This window comes from Rhinichthys klamathensis, unplaced genomic scaffold (genome assembly GCF_029890125.1).
Source record: "Rhinichthys klamathensis goyatoka isolate OS25496 unplaced genomic scaffold, OSU_Roscu_1.1 h1tg000906l_1, whole genome shotgun sequence".
Taxonomy (NCBI): Eukaryota; Metazoa; Chordata; class Actinopteri; order Cypriniformes; family Leuciscidae; genus Rhinichthys; species Rhinichthys klamathensis.
The window spans coordinates 177,954-195,000 of NW_026607252.1; the positions used below are offsets into that span (position 1 = coordinate 177,954).

The 17,047-nt window shown below is 36.3% G+C and overlaps 1 protein-coding gene across 1 annotated transcript in view; it reads right to left on the reverse strand.

Moving 5' to 3' along the window:
• Window positions 1-1,114: 1,114 nt before the first annotated feature.
• Window positions 1,115-17,047, reverse strand: part of dgat1a (diacylglycerol O-acyltransferase 1a) — a 25,854-nt gene continuing 9,921 nt past the window's right edge. The window contains exons 3-17 of the mRNA XM_056244074.1: window positions 11,234-11,274; window positions 10,060-10,145; window positions 9,817-9,869; window positions 8,591-8,696; window positions 7,672-7,800; window positions 7,020-7,094; window positions 5,665-5,768; window positions 5,549-5,587; window positions 5,423-5,464; window positions 4,976-5,020; window positions 4,573-4,685; window positions 3,991-4,056; window positions 2,526-2,613; window positions 2,367-2,429; window positions 1,115-1,471 (exon numbers count right to left, since the gene is read on the reverse strand). Of these exons, the coding sequence (XP_056100049.1) occupies window positions 1,310-1,471; window positions 2,367-2,429; window positions 2,526-2,613; window positions 3,991-4,056; window positions 4,573-4,685; window positions 4,976-5,020; window positions 5,423-5,464; window positions 5,549-5,587; window positions 5,665-5,768; window positions 7,020-7,094; window positions 7,672-7,800; window positions 8,591-8,696; window positions 9,817-9,869; window positions 10,060-10,145; window positions 11,234-11,274 (1,212 nt within the window). The 3' untranslated portion in view covers window positions 1,115-1,309. The remainder of the gene's footprint in view (window positions 1,472-2,366; window positions 2,430-2,525; window positions 2,614-3,990; window positions 4,057-4,572; window positions 4,686-4,975; window positions 5,021-5,422; window positions 5,465-5,548; window positions 5,588-5,664; window positions 5,769-7,019; window positions 7,095-7,671; window positions 7,801-8,590; window positions 8,697-9,816; window positions 9,870-10,059; window positions 10,146-11,233; window positions 11,275-17,047) is intronic.

The following is a 17,047-nucleotide window of genomic DNA, read 5'->3' on the forward strand; positions in this document are numbered from 1 at the left end:
AGACATCACGGTTCGGTACGATTTCGGTATAATGGAGGGAAAAGCAAAGCAAAAATGCAGAAGGCATTTTTATAAATGTCTTAAGCCTTGTATTTTTTTAAATAAGTTTTATTAATAAAGGCATAGAACCAGTTTATTTGTAGTGCACTGACAGTAGTTTTATATATTAGTTTATTAATTAAATTATTAAAAAGACGAAAAGACCTTGAGATATGTTTGGTAATTGTACCTGAATGAATTTAAAATTAATTTGCTATTTCAGATCAAGATATTTGTTTTCCTTCATTTTAATTAACTAACTTTATTCTCATCTGAATTATAAATAATTGATTTCCGTATAAAATAATACTACCATAAAAACTTTTGTTAACAGGTGTAGGTTACAGTTTGACAAGAGTTTAGAGTGTGACAAAAGCACAATGTTGTGTTTTATTGCGAGTGTACACAAATATAAGTAAACAATTTGCAGTTTAATGATGTCCTGTATGAAAAAAATGACGGAGTATGTTTTTACGTTTCCACTGTTCGATCGCCCGTGCCTCTCTCACACACACACACACACACACACACACACACACACACACACACACACACACACACACACACACACACACACACACACACACACACACACACACACTGTTCATCGCGCGATTCGCGCCCGCGCCTCTCTCTCTCTCTCGCACGCGCGCGCACACACACACACTGTTCATCGCGCGATTCGCGCCCGCGCATCTCTCTCTCGCGCGCGCGAACACACACACACACACCGCGCCTCTCTCTCTCGCACGCGCGCGCACACACACACACACACACACTGTTCGATCGCGCCTCTCTCTCTCGCACACACACACACTGTTCATCGCGCCTCTCTCTCTCTCTCTCTCTCGCGCACACAGACACACACACACACTCCTGCATTGCAATCTTGATCGCAGCCTGTTCATTGCTGCGTTCACAGTCACACCAAAAGCGAATAGAGCGAAATTCATCGCTATTTAAGAGGTTTTTTTTATTTGTACCGTGTATTCTGCGTGCAAATTCGTGCACCGAACCGTGACGCCCGTACCGTTTCGGTTCAATACGAATACATGTACCGTTCCACCCCTAGTGAGAAGGCATTGCGATGACGTGCTGCTTTGGCTCGGCAGTGTTTGATTTGATTGCATTGCATGTCTGCTCACCTTCCACGTGCCTTCTGACTAATAATCACATTTGATTTGGGTTGAAGTCTGTTAAAAATTTCCCTTCGAAAAATATATGCATTGTTTTTACATTCAACATCTCGGTTATTGCAGAAATCGCTGCGTCATGCCGCGACGCCCTCTGACGCGCTCCCATAATGCAGCACGTAATAGTCGTGGACGTACATCAGAACGGCGATCGGCTGGCCGATGATCAGCGACATCCAGACGGCTGCGTTCCCATAGTTTCCCCTCAAGAATCGGCCCACGATATAGGCGAGTGGGATCTGGAACAGGAAGTAGAACGTGAAATGAGGAACGGCTCCATTTTTTTTAATGTTCATTATAAAACTTGATTTTCTATAGTGCCTTTAAAGGAGGTTACGGTTTGGGATATATGTGGTGTTAAAAGCGGAGATACAGGTGAAACTCGAAAAATTAGAATATCGTGCAAAAGTTACAATTTTGATGATTATGTCTTACAACTTATGAAAACTCCAAATTCAAAATCTCAGAAAATTAGAATATAACATGAAATTAATAAAAAAAAGGTTTTTAAATACAGAAATGTCGGCCCTATGAAAAGTTTAATCATGCATATGTATATAGTTACATATACTAAATATATTAGTTTCACCTTTTAATTTGAATTACTGAAATACATGAACTTTTGCACGATATTCTGATTTTTCGAGTTTCAGCTGTAAATACTCCGGAGCCAGTGTGTGAAGTGCTTTGTATGCGAGCATAAGAAGTTTAAAATCAACTCTAAATTTAACCGGTAGTAAGAAAAGAAAAAACTAAGAAAATTATAAACCATCCATGATTTTATCTCAGAAATAAATTTAGTGAGCAATGAGACAGCCTCACTTTGACTGTGTTTACAATGAATGTAGATCTGTGTTTCATCAGCATAAAAATACTTGATATACTTAATAACTAGAGTTTGGGAGTAAGTGGGAATAAGTATAAAGTAAAAGGGTCCTAAGATTGAGCCCTGAGGGATGCCAGTAGATACTGGTCCAATATCAGACCTGTTTTCCCCTAAAGCAACAAACTGTCTGCGTTTGGTCAAATAAGATCTAAATAGATCTAAAACAGTGCCAAAGGTACCAAACACAGTTTCAAGGTGATTGAGTTAAAGATGAGTTTAACAAGCATTATGTGGTATTTAAGACTGACCTGTGACATCATACCCAGGAACGCCCAGAGCCGAAACATCTTTAGAGGAACGCTCACTAAATACTGGTAAAATTAAACAAAATATTGTCAGGACTATTAATACACAGGAAAAAACATTACTGTAAACTATAAAGAAGCAATACAAGTGTGCAGTGAAACCTCGTGGAAAAATGCAGAGAGGAAGAACACGGCGATCTGAGCCGGTAGCTTATTTACGCCTTTCACCAACATGGGCTTATAAAAGTGTCTGAAGGGAAACAGAGAATGAGAAATCAATGAACAGATACCACTAACTTTCCTCAGAACTGATTTTTGTCGTGATATACACTCACCTAAAAGATTATTAGGAACACCTGTTCAATTTCTCATTAATGCAATTATCTAATCAACCAATCACATGGCAGTTGCTTCAATGCATTTAGGGGTGTGGTCCTGGTCAAGACAATCTCCTGAACTCCAAACTGAATGTCAGAATGGGAAAGAAAGGTGATTTAAGCCATTTTGAGCGTGGCATGGTTGTTGGTGCCAGACGGGCCGGTCTGAGTATTTCACAATCTGCTCAGTTACTGGGATTTTCACGCACAACCATTTCTAGGGTTTACAAAGAATGGCGTGAAAAGGGAAAAACATCCAGTATGCGGCAGTCCTGTGGGCGAAAATGCCTTGTTGATGCTAGAGGTCAGAGGAGAATGGGCCGACTGATTCAAGCGAATAGAAGAGCAACTTTGACTGAAATAACCACTCGTTACAACCGAGGTATGCAGCAAAGCATTTGTGAAGCCACAACACGCACAACCTTGAGGCGGATGGGCTACAACAGCAGAAGACCCCACCGGGTACCACTCATCTCCACTACAAATAGGAAAAAGAGGCTACAATTTGCAAGAGCTCCCCAAAATTGGACAGTTGAAGACTGGAAAAATGTTGCCTGGTCTGATGAGTCTCGATTTCTGTTGAGACATTCAGATGGTAGAGTCAGAATTTGGCGTAAACAGAATGAGAACATGGATCCATCATGCCTTGTTACCACTGTGCAGGCTGGTGGTGGTGGTGTAATGGTGTGGGGGATGTTTTCTTGGCACACTTTAGGCCCCTTAGTGCCAATTGGGCATCGTTTAAATGCCACGGCCTACCTGAGCATTGTTTCTGACCATGTCCATCCCTTTATGGCCACCATGTACCCATCCTCTGATGGCTACTTCCAGCAGGATAATGCACCATGTCACAAAGCTCGAATCATTTCAAATTGGTTTCTTGAACATGACAATGAGTTCACTGTACTAAAATGGCCCCCACAGTCACCAGATCTCAACCCAATAGCATCTTTGGGATGTGGTGGAACGGGAGCTTCGTGCCCTGGATGTGCATCCCACAAATCTCCATCAACTGCAAGATGCTATCCTATCAATATGGGCCAACATTTCTAAAGAATGCTTTCAGCACCTTGTTGAATCAATGCCACGTAGAATTAAGGCAGTTCTGAAGGCGAAAGGGGGTCAAACACAGTATTAGTATGGTGTTCCTAATAATCCTTTAGGTGAGTGTAAATGAAAGGGGCAGCAAAAAAACGCCTCTGGTGCACAAATAACAGAAAAATCCAATCATATTCATAATCCCGTCTCACCGTAGGCACCACTTGTGAACAGGAATGTTCCAATTCGACCAAAAGTAGGGGATCGTTTCAGAGTTCCTGCGAATATAAAGCTCAGCATTCACAAAATGTGAAAACTTTCTGTGAAATGGCATCTGCAAGCTATTTTACTTCTGTAATGTGATGCATCCAAGCATTCAATGATAATACCAGTAACACTAAAAGTAATGCAAGCCCTTTCATAATAAAGATAACTATTACGATAACTACATTAGCATCTACACAAGCAGACGATATTGTTCTGTTTATTCTAATCGCATGCTGAAGTTTTTTCATCTGCCGCTTTAAATGCTTGAGCTCTTTAAAGTAGGATGGATGCTGATTGGCTGTTAGTATTTTTATCCTTAATCAGCTAGAAAAAAAAAATTCTGAAAGTGATTCCAACAATATCGTTACAGTTACTTGCAATTCTCATAGAAGGGTTATTTAACATTATAGGTATCGGTATCAAATTTGGTGTGAACAAGCCTTAACTTAAATGAGTTTTGATGTAAATTTAAAACATACTGAAGTATGATTAGAGTAAACCAGCTCTGGGTGGAGGAAGCCACTCACCACCAGTCTCGGTAAAACTCGCGATCTCCGAACTGCATGAGCTCAGCTATGAAGTTCATAGAGGAGTGGAAATACCAATAGAAAAAGATGAGCCAGATAAAATGATTGGGCACCTGTAGAGGGACAGGGAGAAGGGGCGGGGCTTGTGCCATTAGACACTCTGAGGAGGAGGGGCCACAAACATGACATCAACAATAGCAACAGCAGCCGTTGTCGTGCAAAATTCAAGCCGCTTGGAATTCTCGATTCTGATTGGTCAATTGTGGCAAATATTTGTGTATAATAATGCCAAACTGTATATATATAGCACCTGCAAAAGCACTAGCAACAGAAGTCATAGCAACAGCATCCATGACATCAACAGCATCTGTCTGTGTTTGCGTCTGTTTCTCGCCACACTTACAGCAAGTTTCAGCAGACGTTCAACTATTCTAGTGAAATCCATGTCCTGTTAAAAGAGAAAGATACTCATTATTAATAAGTAGATAAAAATTATTAATAGATAAAGACTACATGCTAAAGAGTGATAACTGATATTAATATGCATTTATGTATCTGCTACAGTATACTGTTATTAATATCTCATTGATTTACATTACAAGCTACTGTATCATAATTTCATCTTACTTTTTGGCCATATAAGTATCAGCATCTGCTCCAAAATGCACATTTTTGCTCAAGTGTTTGTGAGTATAAAGTGTTTGTGAGTATGGGCTCCATATTCTCGCTATATGCAAGTATCTCAAACTCTTTTTTTTTCTGATTTTTTCTTTTATATTTTGTCTAATGGTTCAATAAACTGTTACATTTTTAAAAAAATGACATGTTGAAACATTAAATTCAGTTCTACCTGAAAGGGTTTCATTGAGTTCTGAATCGTCGGAACCATCCACTATCAGAAAACAAAAAAGAGTCATTAAAAACATCACGTCATTTATACAAATCACCTTGATTTTCTAACGAATTCTTTGCATACCTGCTGTATTAATCCAACCATTAGCTGCATTAAAAACAGCTGCAAGAAAGAAGGAAACATGCATTCAGTTCAAGAGGTTCTCCGGTTTGCTTCTGCTCTCATGAACTGTATCTCACCATCTCAAGAAGTCGGCGCAGTAAGAAGCGTTTCCGTATCCGTGGAGACCGCGGGAAATTCAGCTCGTAACACAGAGTTGGGACGAAAATGAAATAATAAATGTCTGTAAACAAATAAACAATGTCCATTTTCATTACAAATGTTGATACAGATGTTTCTGCCATGGAATAAAAAATAAAAAAGCTAACTGTGATCTCACAATTCGCCTTTGGCTAAGCCCCGCCCCGCCCCCCTTAGTTACTGTTGCTACGTCCGACAAACAAACTTCATCTGGGCTCTGGTATCAACATGGCTTATGCTGTGACAGCTCTTCCTGCTGAAATTTTATCAAACTTTTATAAAGCAGCAAATAAAGTGTCCGATAGAAGTAGGCAAAAGCGGCTGCACTATACGTTCGAAGGCTATATTCACGACATACAGGTGAAACACAAGCAACAACAAGGCATCCAAACAGAGGCAAAAGCACACCGGTCACAGTCAAAAAATGACCCAGCGCATATCCTACTAATGGAGACGGAGCTGGGACTAACAATATCTGTTCATGCAAAGCTGGAGGTCTCTATTCACTTCTATAATCGTTATTACAAAGCAAACGGCGTGTGCTAGACGACACTTGTCAGGATTTGACTTCGGTTTGGGAAGGGAAAAAAACGCACACCCCCCTCCAACCTCTCTGGGAAACGCGTATCTGTGTTACAAATGCCCCAGGCACAACGTTTAACCATATTTTAGATAAAACTACGACGGTAATAGCCGGCCGAGACCAAAAATATGAGACGCCTGTGTTAAAGTCAATGGAGCGCTGTGAAAAAGTGTCGGACCTCTGTGGGTGCTCGTTCTTGGCTGCGCTGTGATTGGTCAATCTACATTCTAGGGCGTGGCTTAGCCAAAGGCGAATTGTGACTTTTTTTCTCTCGCAATTTCAAGTTAATGTGGAGCCCGGCACATGACATGCGAACTTAAATATATATATCAAATTAGTTCTCTTGTTTTATTAAATCGTGACCATGTTTTACTAATTCGTTTCCTCGTTTTAAGTAAATTGTGTGTATGATATAATTATTTGTCTCGTTTTAATAAACCATGGCCACGTTGTACATTTAACTAAAACAGGGGAATGAATTTTGCCACAGTTTAGTAAAACGAGCTGACATATTAGTAAATCGTGGGAATGAATTGTTAATTCGTGGCCAGGATACATATATTTCCCTGCATGCCATATGTGGGGCTCTGTAAGTTTATATCTCACAATTCAGACTTGAGATAAGTATAAACTCTCAATTGCCTTGTTTCCATAACTGAGTTATTAAACTGTCCATCGGGTTCAGTTCATGTAATGACTGAAGAGACTGACCTCTGTGCGTGAGGTTAGCCGGATAGCTCACGTGTGTGTATCCGGTTGTGCCGTTGGCTTTGTGCACAGACGGGCCTACAGGAGAAAGTTGAACATTAACACACACACACACAATATGTTCAGATATTCAACATTTGAAGGTTAGTTTGAGGTTTTGCTGAAACTTCAATGCAAATCCAAAAAAGGCATTCATATGAATAGTGATAAATTCATTGCTAAAGCCAATGTTAACTCTAATGCATTCTATACTTGCATTGCATTAGGATTCATGCATTGACACATTTCTATTGCGTATCTAGAAGCGTTTGCATTCATGCATAGTGTGTTTCAGTATAACCTGCCACTGATTTTTAAATTTTGCAAACTATAATGCAAATCAAAACAATACATTCATACAGAGAGTGATAAATTCAGACAGATAAATTCCCTGCTGTTAACTCTATTGCATGCTATATTTGCATTGCATTAGGATTCATTCAATGACACACTTCTGAACACAGCAGTTGCGTATCTAGAAGCGTTTGCAGTCATGCATAGAGTTTGTTTCAGGAAGCATGTGCTTGCTGTCAGCTGTGTGATCTGATGGAGATGTCTGTGTGTGTGTGTGTGTGTGTGTGTGTGTGTGTGCGCTGTGAACTGTTGTTGGACTCACAGGAGTGAGAGCGAGACAGGGTTCGGGCTTTGGCGTGTCTGATTTCTCGGCACCATTTGTTGACGTCTCTGTAGGAGTAAAGCTTCAGGAAGAGAACGGTGAAGACGCCCAACGCCACAACACCACCCACTGCAAAACACACACAGTGAACAACACAAACATGCAAGAGTGGAGAATTTACACGCAAGAAGACATAATACAAAACATAGTAAATAGTTGCTAAATGTAGTGATAGATTGTGGTCAGTAATGATGATTACTGTCAGATCGATATATTTCAACCATGCCGACTAATCAGTCAATTAAGAACAATATCCATGACTCATTTTCTGTCATTAAATTGAACAATATACATCTTGAAATTGCACACAGGTGAAACTCGAAAAATTAAAATATGGTGCAAAAGTTAATTTATTTCAGTAATTCAACTTAAAAGGTGAAACTAATATATTATAAAGAAAGACTCATTACATGCAAAGTGAGATATTTCAAGCCTTTATTTGTTATAATTTTGATGATTATGACTTACAGCTGAAAACCTTTTCACAATATTCAAATTTTTAATTTGGGTTTTTCATAAGCTCTAAGTCATAATCATCACAATTATAACAAATAAAGGCTTGAAATATCTCAGTTTGCATGTAATGAGTCTATATAATATTTTAGTTTCAACTTTTAAGTTGAATTACTGAAATAAATGAACTTTTGCACCATATTTTAATTTTTCGAGTTTCACCTGTAAATAATGAAAATCAAATTAAAGACAAAGGAAACAAATTACTTACATCAAAAAGCATCGTTTTCTAGTTAAAAACAACAGTGTCCCTATAAGACTGCAGGTTTAAAGATGTCCCTGTGATTATAGGTGTTATAAATAAAGGTGTTAGTGTGAACGTGCACATGGACGGCGTTTGAGATACCCGGGGTCATGGAGGTCACGCGGAGAACGGTGACGGCTGGGAAGAACAACAGTGCTGCAAGATTGAGGGAATGAAGGAATGTTCCGGTGCCCTCTGAGATCGAGCCCTAAACGTTCAATTACATGACTTTATTCAAATGAATCGGCAAATGAACTTTGACTTTCAATAAACAATAAAAAAAAATTGCAGGTGAATCTCATGAAGAAATTTCCAGGTCATATATACATATAATCACACACATATATTACGTATATTATATTATAATTATTATAAATGTATAAATAAATAAATGTGAAAAATGATATGTGAATGTTGTGAAAAAATCCCATTCTCATAACTGTAATGCAAAAAAAAAAGATTACAAAAATTGTAATATTTGTTATTTGTTGTGTACACAGTAAAAATTAAGATGTAAATAAAACAAAGATTAGTGGAGTACATTTCACAAGAAAATAATATTTTAGTCATATATACGTACGTGTGTAAGTGTGTGCTGTGTATATGTATGTACTGTGTGTGTGTGTGCTGTGTATATGTATGTACTGTGTGTGTGTGTGTGTGTCTGTCTTTGTGTGTGTGTGTGTGTGTGTACTGTGTATATGTATGTACTGTGTGTGTGTCTGTGTGTGTGTCTCTGTGTGTGTGTCTATGTGTGTGTGTTTGTGTGTGTATATGCATGTATGTGTGTGTGTGTGTGTGTGTGTGTGTGTGTGTGTGTATGTGTGTACTGTGTATATGCATGTACTGTGTGTCTGTGTGTGTGTGTATATGTGTGTGTATATGTATGTACTGTGTGTGTGTGTGTGTGTGTACTGTGTATATGTATGTACTGTGTGTGTGTGTGTGTGTGTGTGTGTGTACTGTGTTTATGTATGTACTGTGTGTTGTGTACTGTGTGTCTGTGTGTGTGTGTGTATGTGCTGTGTATATGTATGTACTCTGTGTGTGTGTGTGTGTGTGTGTGTGTGTGTGTGTGTGTGTGTACTGTGTACTGTGTACATGTATTTACTGTGTGTGTGTGTGTGTGTGTGTGTGTGTGTGTGTGTGTGTGTGTGTGTGTGTGTGTGTGTGTGTGTGTGTGTGTGTGTGTGTGTGTGTGTGTGTGTGTGTGTGACAGCATGTGACCTGGACATGTTGTCAGGTTTGTGTGATTGGTTATAATTGTAAGCCTCTCAGTAATGTCCCATGTCTGTAATCACACAGTTCATTCCCAGCATGCAACTCACCACGGATAGCTTTCTCTCTGTGTACAAAGCTGCCATTATAAACACGTTGGAAGCTGAAAAAGCAAACAGATTAGACACGGCATATTGAACTGAGCATGCATGAAAAATTGACGTGAATTTTTATGATACAACATTATGCATGACAGAAAGCATAAATGTGGTGTGACATGATGTCTTCAGCACGTCTCAGCTGATGGTCCCTAAGCAACACAACACACACACACACACACACAATCATCATACCAATGATCAGGCACAGCGCCGGCCAGCTGTAGGGGTCTATCAAGAAGAGAGAGATAATCTGGATGGGATCCACCAGAATGCCATATCTGAAGACAGGAGGGCAAATGTAGCGCGTTAGATGAAAATTACTGTCAGTTTTTCATCGTATTGTATCACGTATGCTGCATTATGTATATGTAAAATTCATGTAAGCATTAATCAACTAAAGTAATTCATACAGTGCTGTCATAAAAAAAAAAAACTTGATTGTATTGCTGGTGTTTGTTAGGAAAAGCATTACTTTTGCTGTTACTAATGCTGGTGTTTTGAATAAATGCTTCATATAATTATTGTATTTATAATTGTGTATATACATATATATATATATATATATATAGTGGTCGACTGATGCATCGCCATGGCCGATATCTCGCATTCAGCATTTTTTTATTCAGCATATTTTTAACGATTTCTTTATTTCTGAAAAATACTATAATAGGTTACATAATTTAAAAAGTTGCAAACTAAAGTATAAATCTGTTTATTTTACAGATTTATTTTTTAGCAATTTTTTTTATATTGATTATTTTAATTCAGTAAATATTATGTAAAATATATTTAAACTTAATTTCAGCAATTGTTATGAATGTGTTTTTACTATCGTTAAATTAAATAGTGTGATATCATATATATCATATTTATAAATATAATATTAAAGCTCTAATAAGATAATAAATTATAATAAGCTTTAATTTATTGAAAAAACTGTTTTTTTTTTACTGTACTGTAATTCGCTACTGATGTTTGTTAGGGAAAGTGTCAAAATGCCTTTTGCTGGTTAGTGATTTGAACAAATCTTTCTATAGTGAGACTGGGCGGAACAATCCCAGAAGCCAAAGCTCATGTTTCCAACACCTGGTGGAAGCGACCAATAAACCGGAGAGTTTCCATTTCTCCAGAGGACGGGCGCTGCGATTACGCTACTATATTCTGCTCTGGATGAAAGTGTTTGCTTAATGACAAGAAACAAAAGACATGCATTTAGTTCCCGCCGGGCATAGTCATTATCTGTCTTATTCAGATGTTTCAGCTGGATCATTAGCCCGAAATTAGAGAGTCACTGAGCATGAGAAATCAAATTACCATAGCGACTTATTATGAATTAAACAACAAATGATGTTAATGATATACTTACTTTATAAGGTTCTCCAGGACCAGCCGTGCATTGGACAAAACCTGCAAACAGAAACAAATAAAGCAATTTAATGCATTTAAACGCGGTTCATTTGTGTCAAACCCCTGCAGGCAAAACAAGAGTTACACTTCTTTTAAAAGAACTGGATGGGATCTGAGGTTTAACACTGAAAATAAGATGATTCAGATGGGTTTGCCACATCCTTGTCTATTTTATGTGTTCGTTTTTATATAGAAAATGTAATTTGTTTGCAATGAAACCTTGTTTCTTATCTCACAATTCAAACTTTATAACTCACAATTGTGTGTTTATCCCTCACAATTCTGAGGGGAAAAAAGTAATAATTGTGAGAAATAAATTCGGAATTGCAACAAAAAAAATTAGAATTGCAAGTTCTAAACTCTGAATTGCGAGAAAAAGTCATAATTGTGAGTTATAAACTCTGAATTGCGAGAAAAAAGTCATAATTGTGAGTTATAAACTCAGAATTGCGAGAAAAAAGTCATAATTGTGAGTTATAAACTTGGAATTGCGAGAAAAAAGTAATAATTGTGAGTTATAAACTCGGAATTGCGAGAAAAAAGTCATAATTGTGAGTTATAAACTCGGAATTGTGAGAAAAAAGTAATAATTGTGAGTTACAGACTCGGATTTGCGAGAAAGAAAGTCAATTGTGAGTTATAGACTCGGAATTGCGAGAAAAAGTCATAATTGTGAGTTATAAACTCGGAATTGTGAGAAAAAAGTCATAATTGTGAGTTATAAACTCAGAATTGCGAGAAAAAAGTCATAATTGTGAGTTATAAACTTGGAATTGCGAGAAAAAAGTAATAATTGTGAGTTATAAACTCGGAATTGCGAGAAAAAAGTCATAATTGTGAGTTATAAACTCGGAATTGCGAGAAAAAAGTAATAATTGTGAGTTATAAACTCGGAATTGTGAGAAAAAAGTAATAATTGTGAGTTATAGACTCGGAATGCGAGAAAGAAAGTCAATTGTGAGTTATAGACTCGGAATTGCGAGAAAAAAGTAATAATTGTGAATTATAAACTCGGATTTGCGAGAAAAAAAGTAATAATTGTGAGTTATAAACTCGGATTTGCGAGAAAAAAGTCATAATTGTGAATTATAAACTCGGAATTGCGAGAAAAAAAGTAATAATTGTGAGTTATAAACTCGGATTTGTGAGAAAAAAGTCATAATTGTAAGTTATAGACTCGGAATTGTGAGAAAAAAGTCATAATTGTGAGTTATAAACTCGGAATTGCGAGAAAAAGTCATAATTGTGAGTTATAAACTCGGAATTGTGAGAAAAAAGTCATAATTTTGAGTTATAAACTCAGAATTGCGAGAGAAAAAAGTCATAATTGTGAGTTATAAACTTGGAATTGCGAGAAAAAAGTAATAATTGTAAGTTATAAACTCGGAATTGCGAGAAAAAAGTCATAATTGTGAGTTATAAACTCGGAATTGCGAGAAAAAAGTCATAATTGTGAGTTATAAACTCGGAATTGTGAGAAAAAAGTAATAATTGTGAGTTATAGACTCGGATTTGCGAGAAAGAAAGTCAATTGTGAGTTATAGACTCGGAATTGCGAGAAAAAAGTCAATTGTGAGTTATAAACTCGGATTTGCGAGAAAAAAGTCATAATTGTGAGTTATAAACTCGGAATTGCGAGAAAAAAAGTAATAATTGCTGGTTATAGACTCGGAATTGTGAGAAAAAAGTCATAATTGTAAGTCATAGACTCGTAATTGTGAGAAAAAAGTCATAATTGTGAGTTATAAACTCAGATTTGCGAGAAAAAAGTCATAATTGTGAGTTATAGACTCGGAATTGTGAGAAAAAAGTCATAATTGTGAGTTATAAACTCGGATTTGCGAGAAAAAAGTAATAATTGTGAATTATAAACTCGGATTTGCGAGAAAAAAAGTAATAATTGTGAGTTATAAACTCGGAATTGCGAGAAAAAAAGTAATAATTGCTGGTTATAGACTCGGAATTGTGAGAAAAAAGTAAATTGTGAGTTATAAATTTGTAATTGCGAGAAAAAAGTTAATTGTGAGTTATAAACTCAGATTTGCGAGAAAAAAAGTAATAATTGTGAGTTATAAACTCGGATTTGCGAGAAAAAAGTCATAATTGTGAGTTATAAACTCGGAATTGCGAGAAAAAAAGTAATAATTGCTGGTTATAGACTCGGAATTGTGAGAAAAAAAGTCATAATTGTAAGTCATAGACTCGTAATTGTGAGAAAAAAGTCATAATTGTGAGTTATAAACTCAGATTTGCGAGAAAAAAGTCATAATTGTGAGTTATAGACTCGGAATTGTGAGAAAAAAGTCATAATTGTGAGTTATAAACTCGGATTTGCGAGAAAAAAGTAATAATTGTGAATTATAAACTCGGATTTGCGAGAAAAAAAGTAATAATTGTGAGTTATAAACTCGGAATTGCGAGAAAAAAAGTAATAATTGCTGGTTATAGACTCGGAATTGTGAGAAAAAAGTAAATTGTGAGTTATAAATTTGTAATTGCGAGAAAAAAGTTAATTGTGAGTTATAAACTAGGAATTGCGAGAAAAAAGTCATAATTGTGAGTTATAAACTCGGAATTGCGAGAAAATAGTAAATTATGAGTTATAGACTCGGAATTGCGAGAAAAAAAGTCATAATTGTGAGTTATTAACTCGGAATTGCGAGATAAAGAGATAATTGTGAGTTATAAACTCAGAATTGCGAGAAAAAAGTAAATTGTGAGTTATAAACTCAGAATTGAGAAAAAAAGTCATAATTGTGAGTTATAAACTCGGAATTGCGAGAAAAAAGTCATAATTGTGAGTTATAAACTCGGAATTGCGAGAAAAAAATAATAATTGTGAGTTATAAACTCGGAATTGTGAGAAAAAATTCATAATTGTGAGTTATAAACTCGGATTTGCGAGAAAGAAAGCCATAATTGTGAGTTATAGACTCGGAATTGTGAGGAAAAAAGTCATAATTGTGAGTTATAAACTCGGATTTGCGAGAAAAAAGTCATAATTGTGAGTTATAAACTCGGAATTGCGAGAAAATAGTAAATTATGAGTTATAGACTCAGAATTGCGAGAAAAAAAGTCATAATTTTGAGTTATTAACTCGGAATTGCGAGATAAAGAGATAATTGTGAGTTATAAAATCAGAATTGCGAGAAAAAAGTCAATTGTGAGTTATAAACTCGGAATTGCGAGAAAAAAGTCATAATTGTGAGTTATAAACTCGGATTTGCGAGAAAGAAAGCCATAATTGTGAGTTATAAACTCGGAATTGTGAGGAAAAAATTCATAATTGTGAGTTATAAACTCGGAATTGCGAGAAAAAAAGAATAATTGTGAGTTATAAACTCGGAATTGCGAGAAAGAAAGCCATAATTGTGAGTTATAAACTCGGAATTGTGAGGAAAAAAGTCATAATTGTGAGTTATAAACTCGGATTTGCGAGAAAGAAAGCCATAATTGTGAGTTATAAACTCGGAATTGCGAGAAAAAAGTCATAATTGTGAATTATAAATTTGGATTTGCAAGAAAAAAAGTAATAATTGTGAGTTATAGACTCGGAATTGCGAGAAAAAAAGTCATAATTTTGAGTTATTAACTCGGAATTGTGAGATAAAGAGATAATTGTGAGTTATAAACTCAGAATTGCGAGAAAAAAGTCATAATTGTGAGTTATAAACTCGGAATTGAGAAAAAAATCATAATTGTGAGTTATAGACTCGGAATTGTGAGGAAAAAAGTCATAATTGTGAGTTATAAACTCGGAATTGCGAGAAAAAAGTCATAATTGTGAATTATAGACTGGGATTTGCGAGAAAAAAAAAGTCATAATTGTGAGTTATAAACTCGGATTTGCGAGAAAAAAAGTCATAATTGTGAATTATAAACTTGGATTTGCGAGAAAAAAGTCACAATTGTGAATTATAAATTTGGATTTGCAAGAAAAAAAGTAATAATTGTGAGTTATAAACTCGGAATTGCGAGAAAAAAAGTAATAATTGCTGGTTATAGACTCGGAATTGCGAGAAAAAATTCAGAATTGTTTATTTATATCTTTTTTTTTTGTGGCAGAAACAAGCATCCATAGTATTCTCATCTGAAATGCATTGCTAAAACATTTCTGGTTGGATATTACAACAACAAATGATTTTGTATGTGAATCTACTCTATTCAATATGTTTATCATGTGTTTGTACACAATAAAATGACTCTAAAATAGAAAGATCACATGATTCTCTCCCATGATTATGTTGTATCTACCATAACACTGTTTGTGAAAACGGTCACTAGCAGAGCAAAGTCTGCAGCACAACAACATACACAACCTCAGATAACACACTCCAGTCAGAGAAACACATCTGACCTCTGACCTTTGACCCCAGTCTCCATGTTACAGTTCATGGACCTGCACAGACTATTGAAAATTAACTTGTTTTGAATGTTAAATCAGCTTTTTTTAAACTAAATTCATTGTTTGGTCATTTAATTTATTCAAAGCAAAACAAACCACCCCAAGGCTGTAATTTTAATCAAGACTAAAGGCCTGAGGACTTTGAACCACTTGTAAGCGATGATTCACGACAGAAGACGGTTTGCTGGAAGACTTTCTCATTCCAAAGGCCATTTGATTAGATTTGCGCTGGGAGAGTTGCCAGACTCAACCCTGACCTCGCTCAAAGAGGATTACTAATTGATTTTGCACATAGATCCATGCTAATTGCTTAAAGGCTGTGGGACGTTGGTTTATTTCATGACACACACACACACTTTCATATGCTTGTTGTGTTTATACACACACACACTTTCATATGCTTGTTGTGTTTATACACACATACACACAGACAAACACACACACACACACACACACACACACACAACACTCATATAACGTACACAGACACACACTCACAACACTTATATGCACACACACGCACAAACTTTCATCTGCTTTTTGTGTTTATACACACATACACACACATTTTCATCTGCTTGTTGTGTTTATACACACACAAACACACACACACACACACACACAACACTCATATAACGTACACAGACACACACTCACAACACTTATATGCACACACACGCACAAACTTTCATCTGCTTTTTGTGTTTATACACACATACACACACACATTTTCATCTGCTTGTTGTGTTTATACACACACAAACACACACACACACACACACACACACACACACACACACACACACAACACTCATATAACGTACGCAGACACACACTCACAACACTCTTATATGCACACACACACAAACTTTCATCTGCTTTTTGTGTTTAAACACACATACACACACACATTTTCATCTGCTTGTTGTGTTTATACACACACATACACACACACAAACACAGACACAACACTCATATAACGTACACAGACACACACTCACAACACTTATATGCACACAGACACACACACACTTTCATCTGCTTGTTGTGTTTATACACACAAACACACAACACTCATATAACGTACACAGACACACACTCACACAACACTTATATATACACACACACACACACACACACACACTTTCATCTGCTTTTTGTGTTTATACACACATACACACACAAACACACACACACACATAACACTCATATAACGTACACAGACACACACACACACACACACACGAGAACTGAACTGAGCTGGACGATGACATAATTTCTTGCTTTAGATGAAATGAACTAATTTAATAATTGATGTAACTAAATTAATAACTGAAATAAAAAAATGATTTCTATCTGGAGAAACT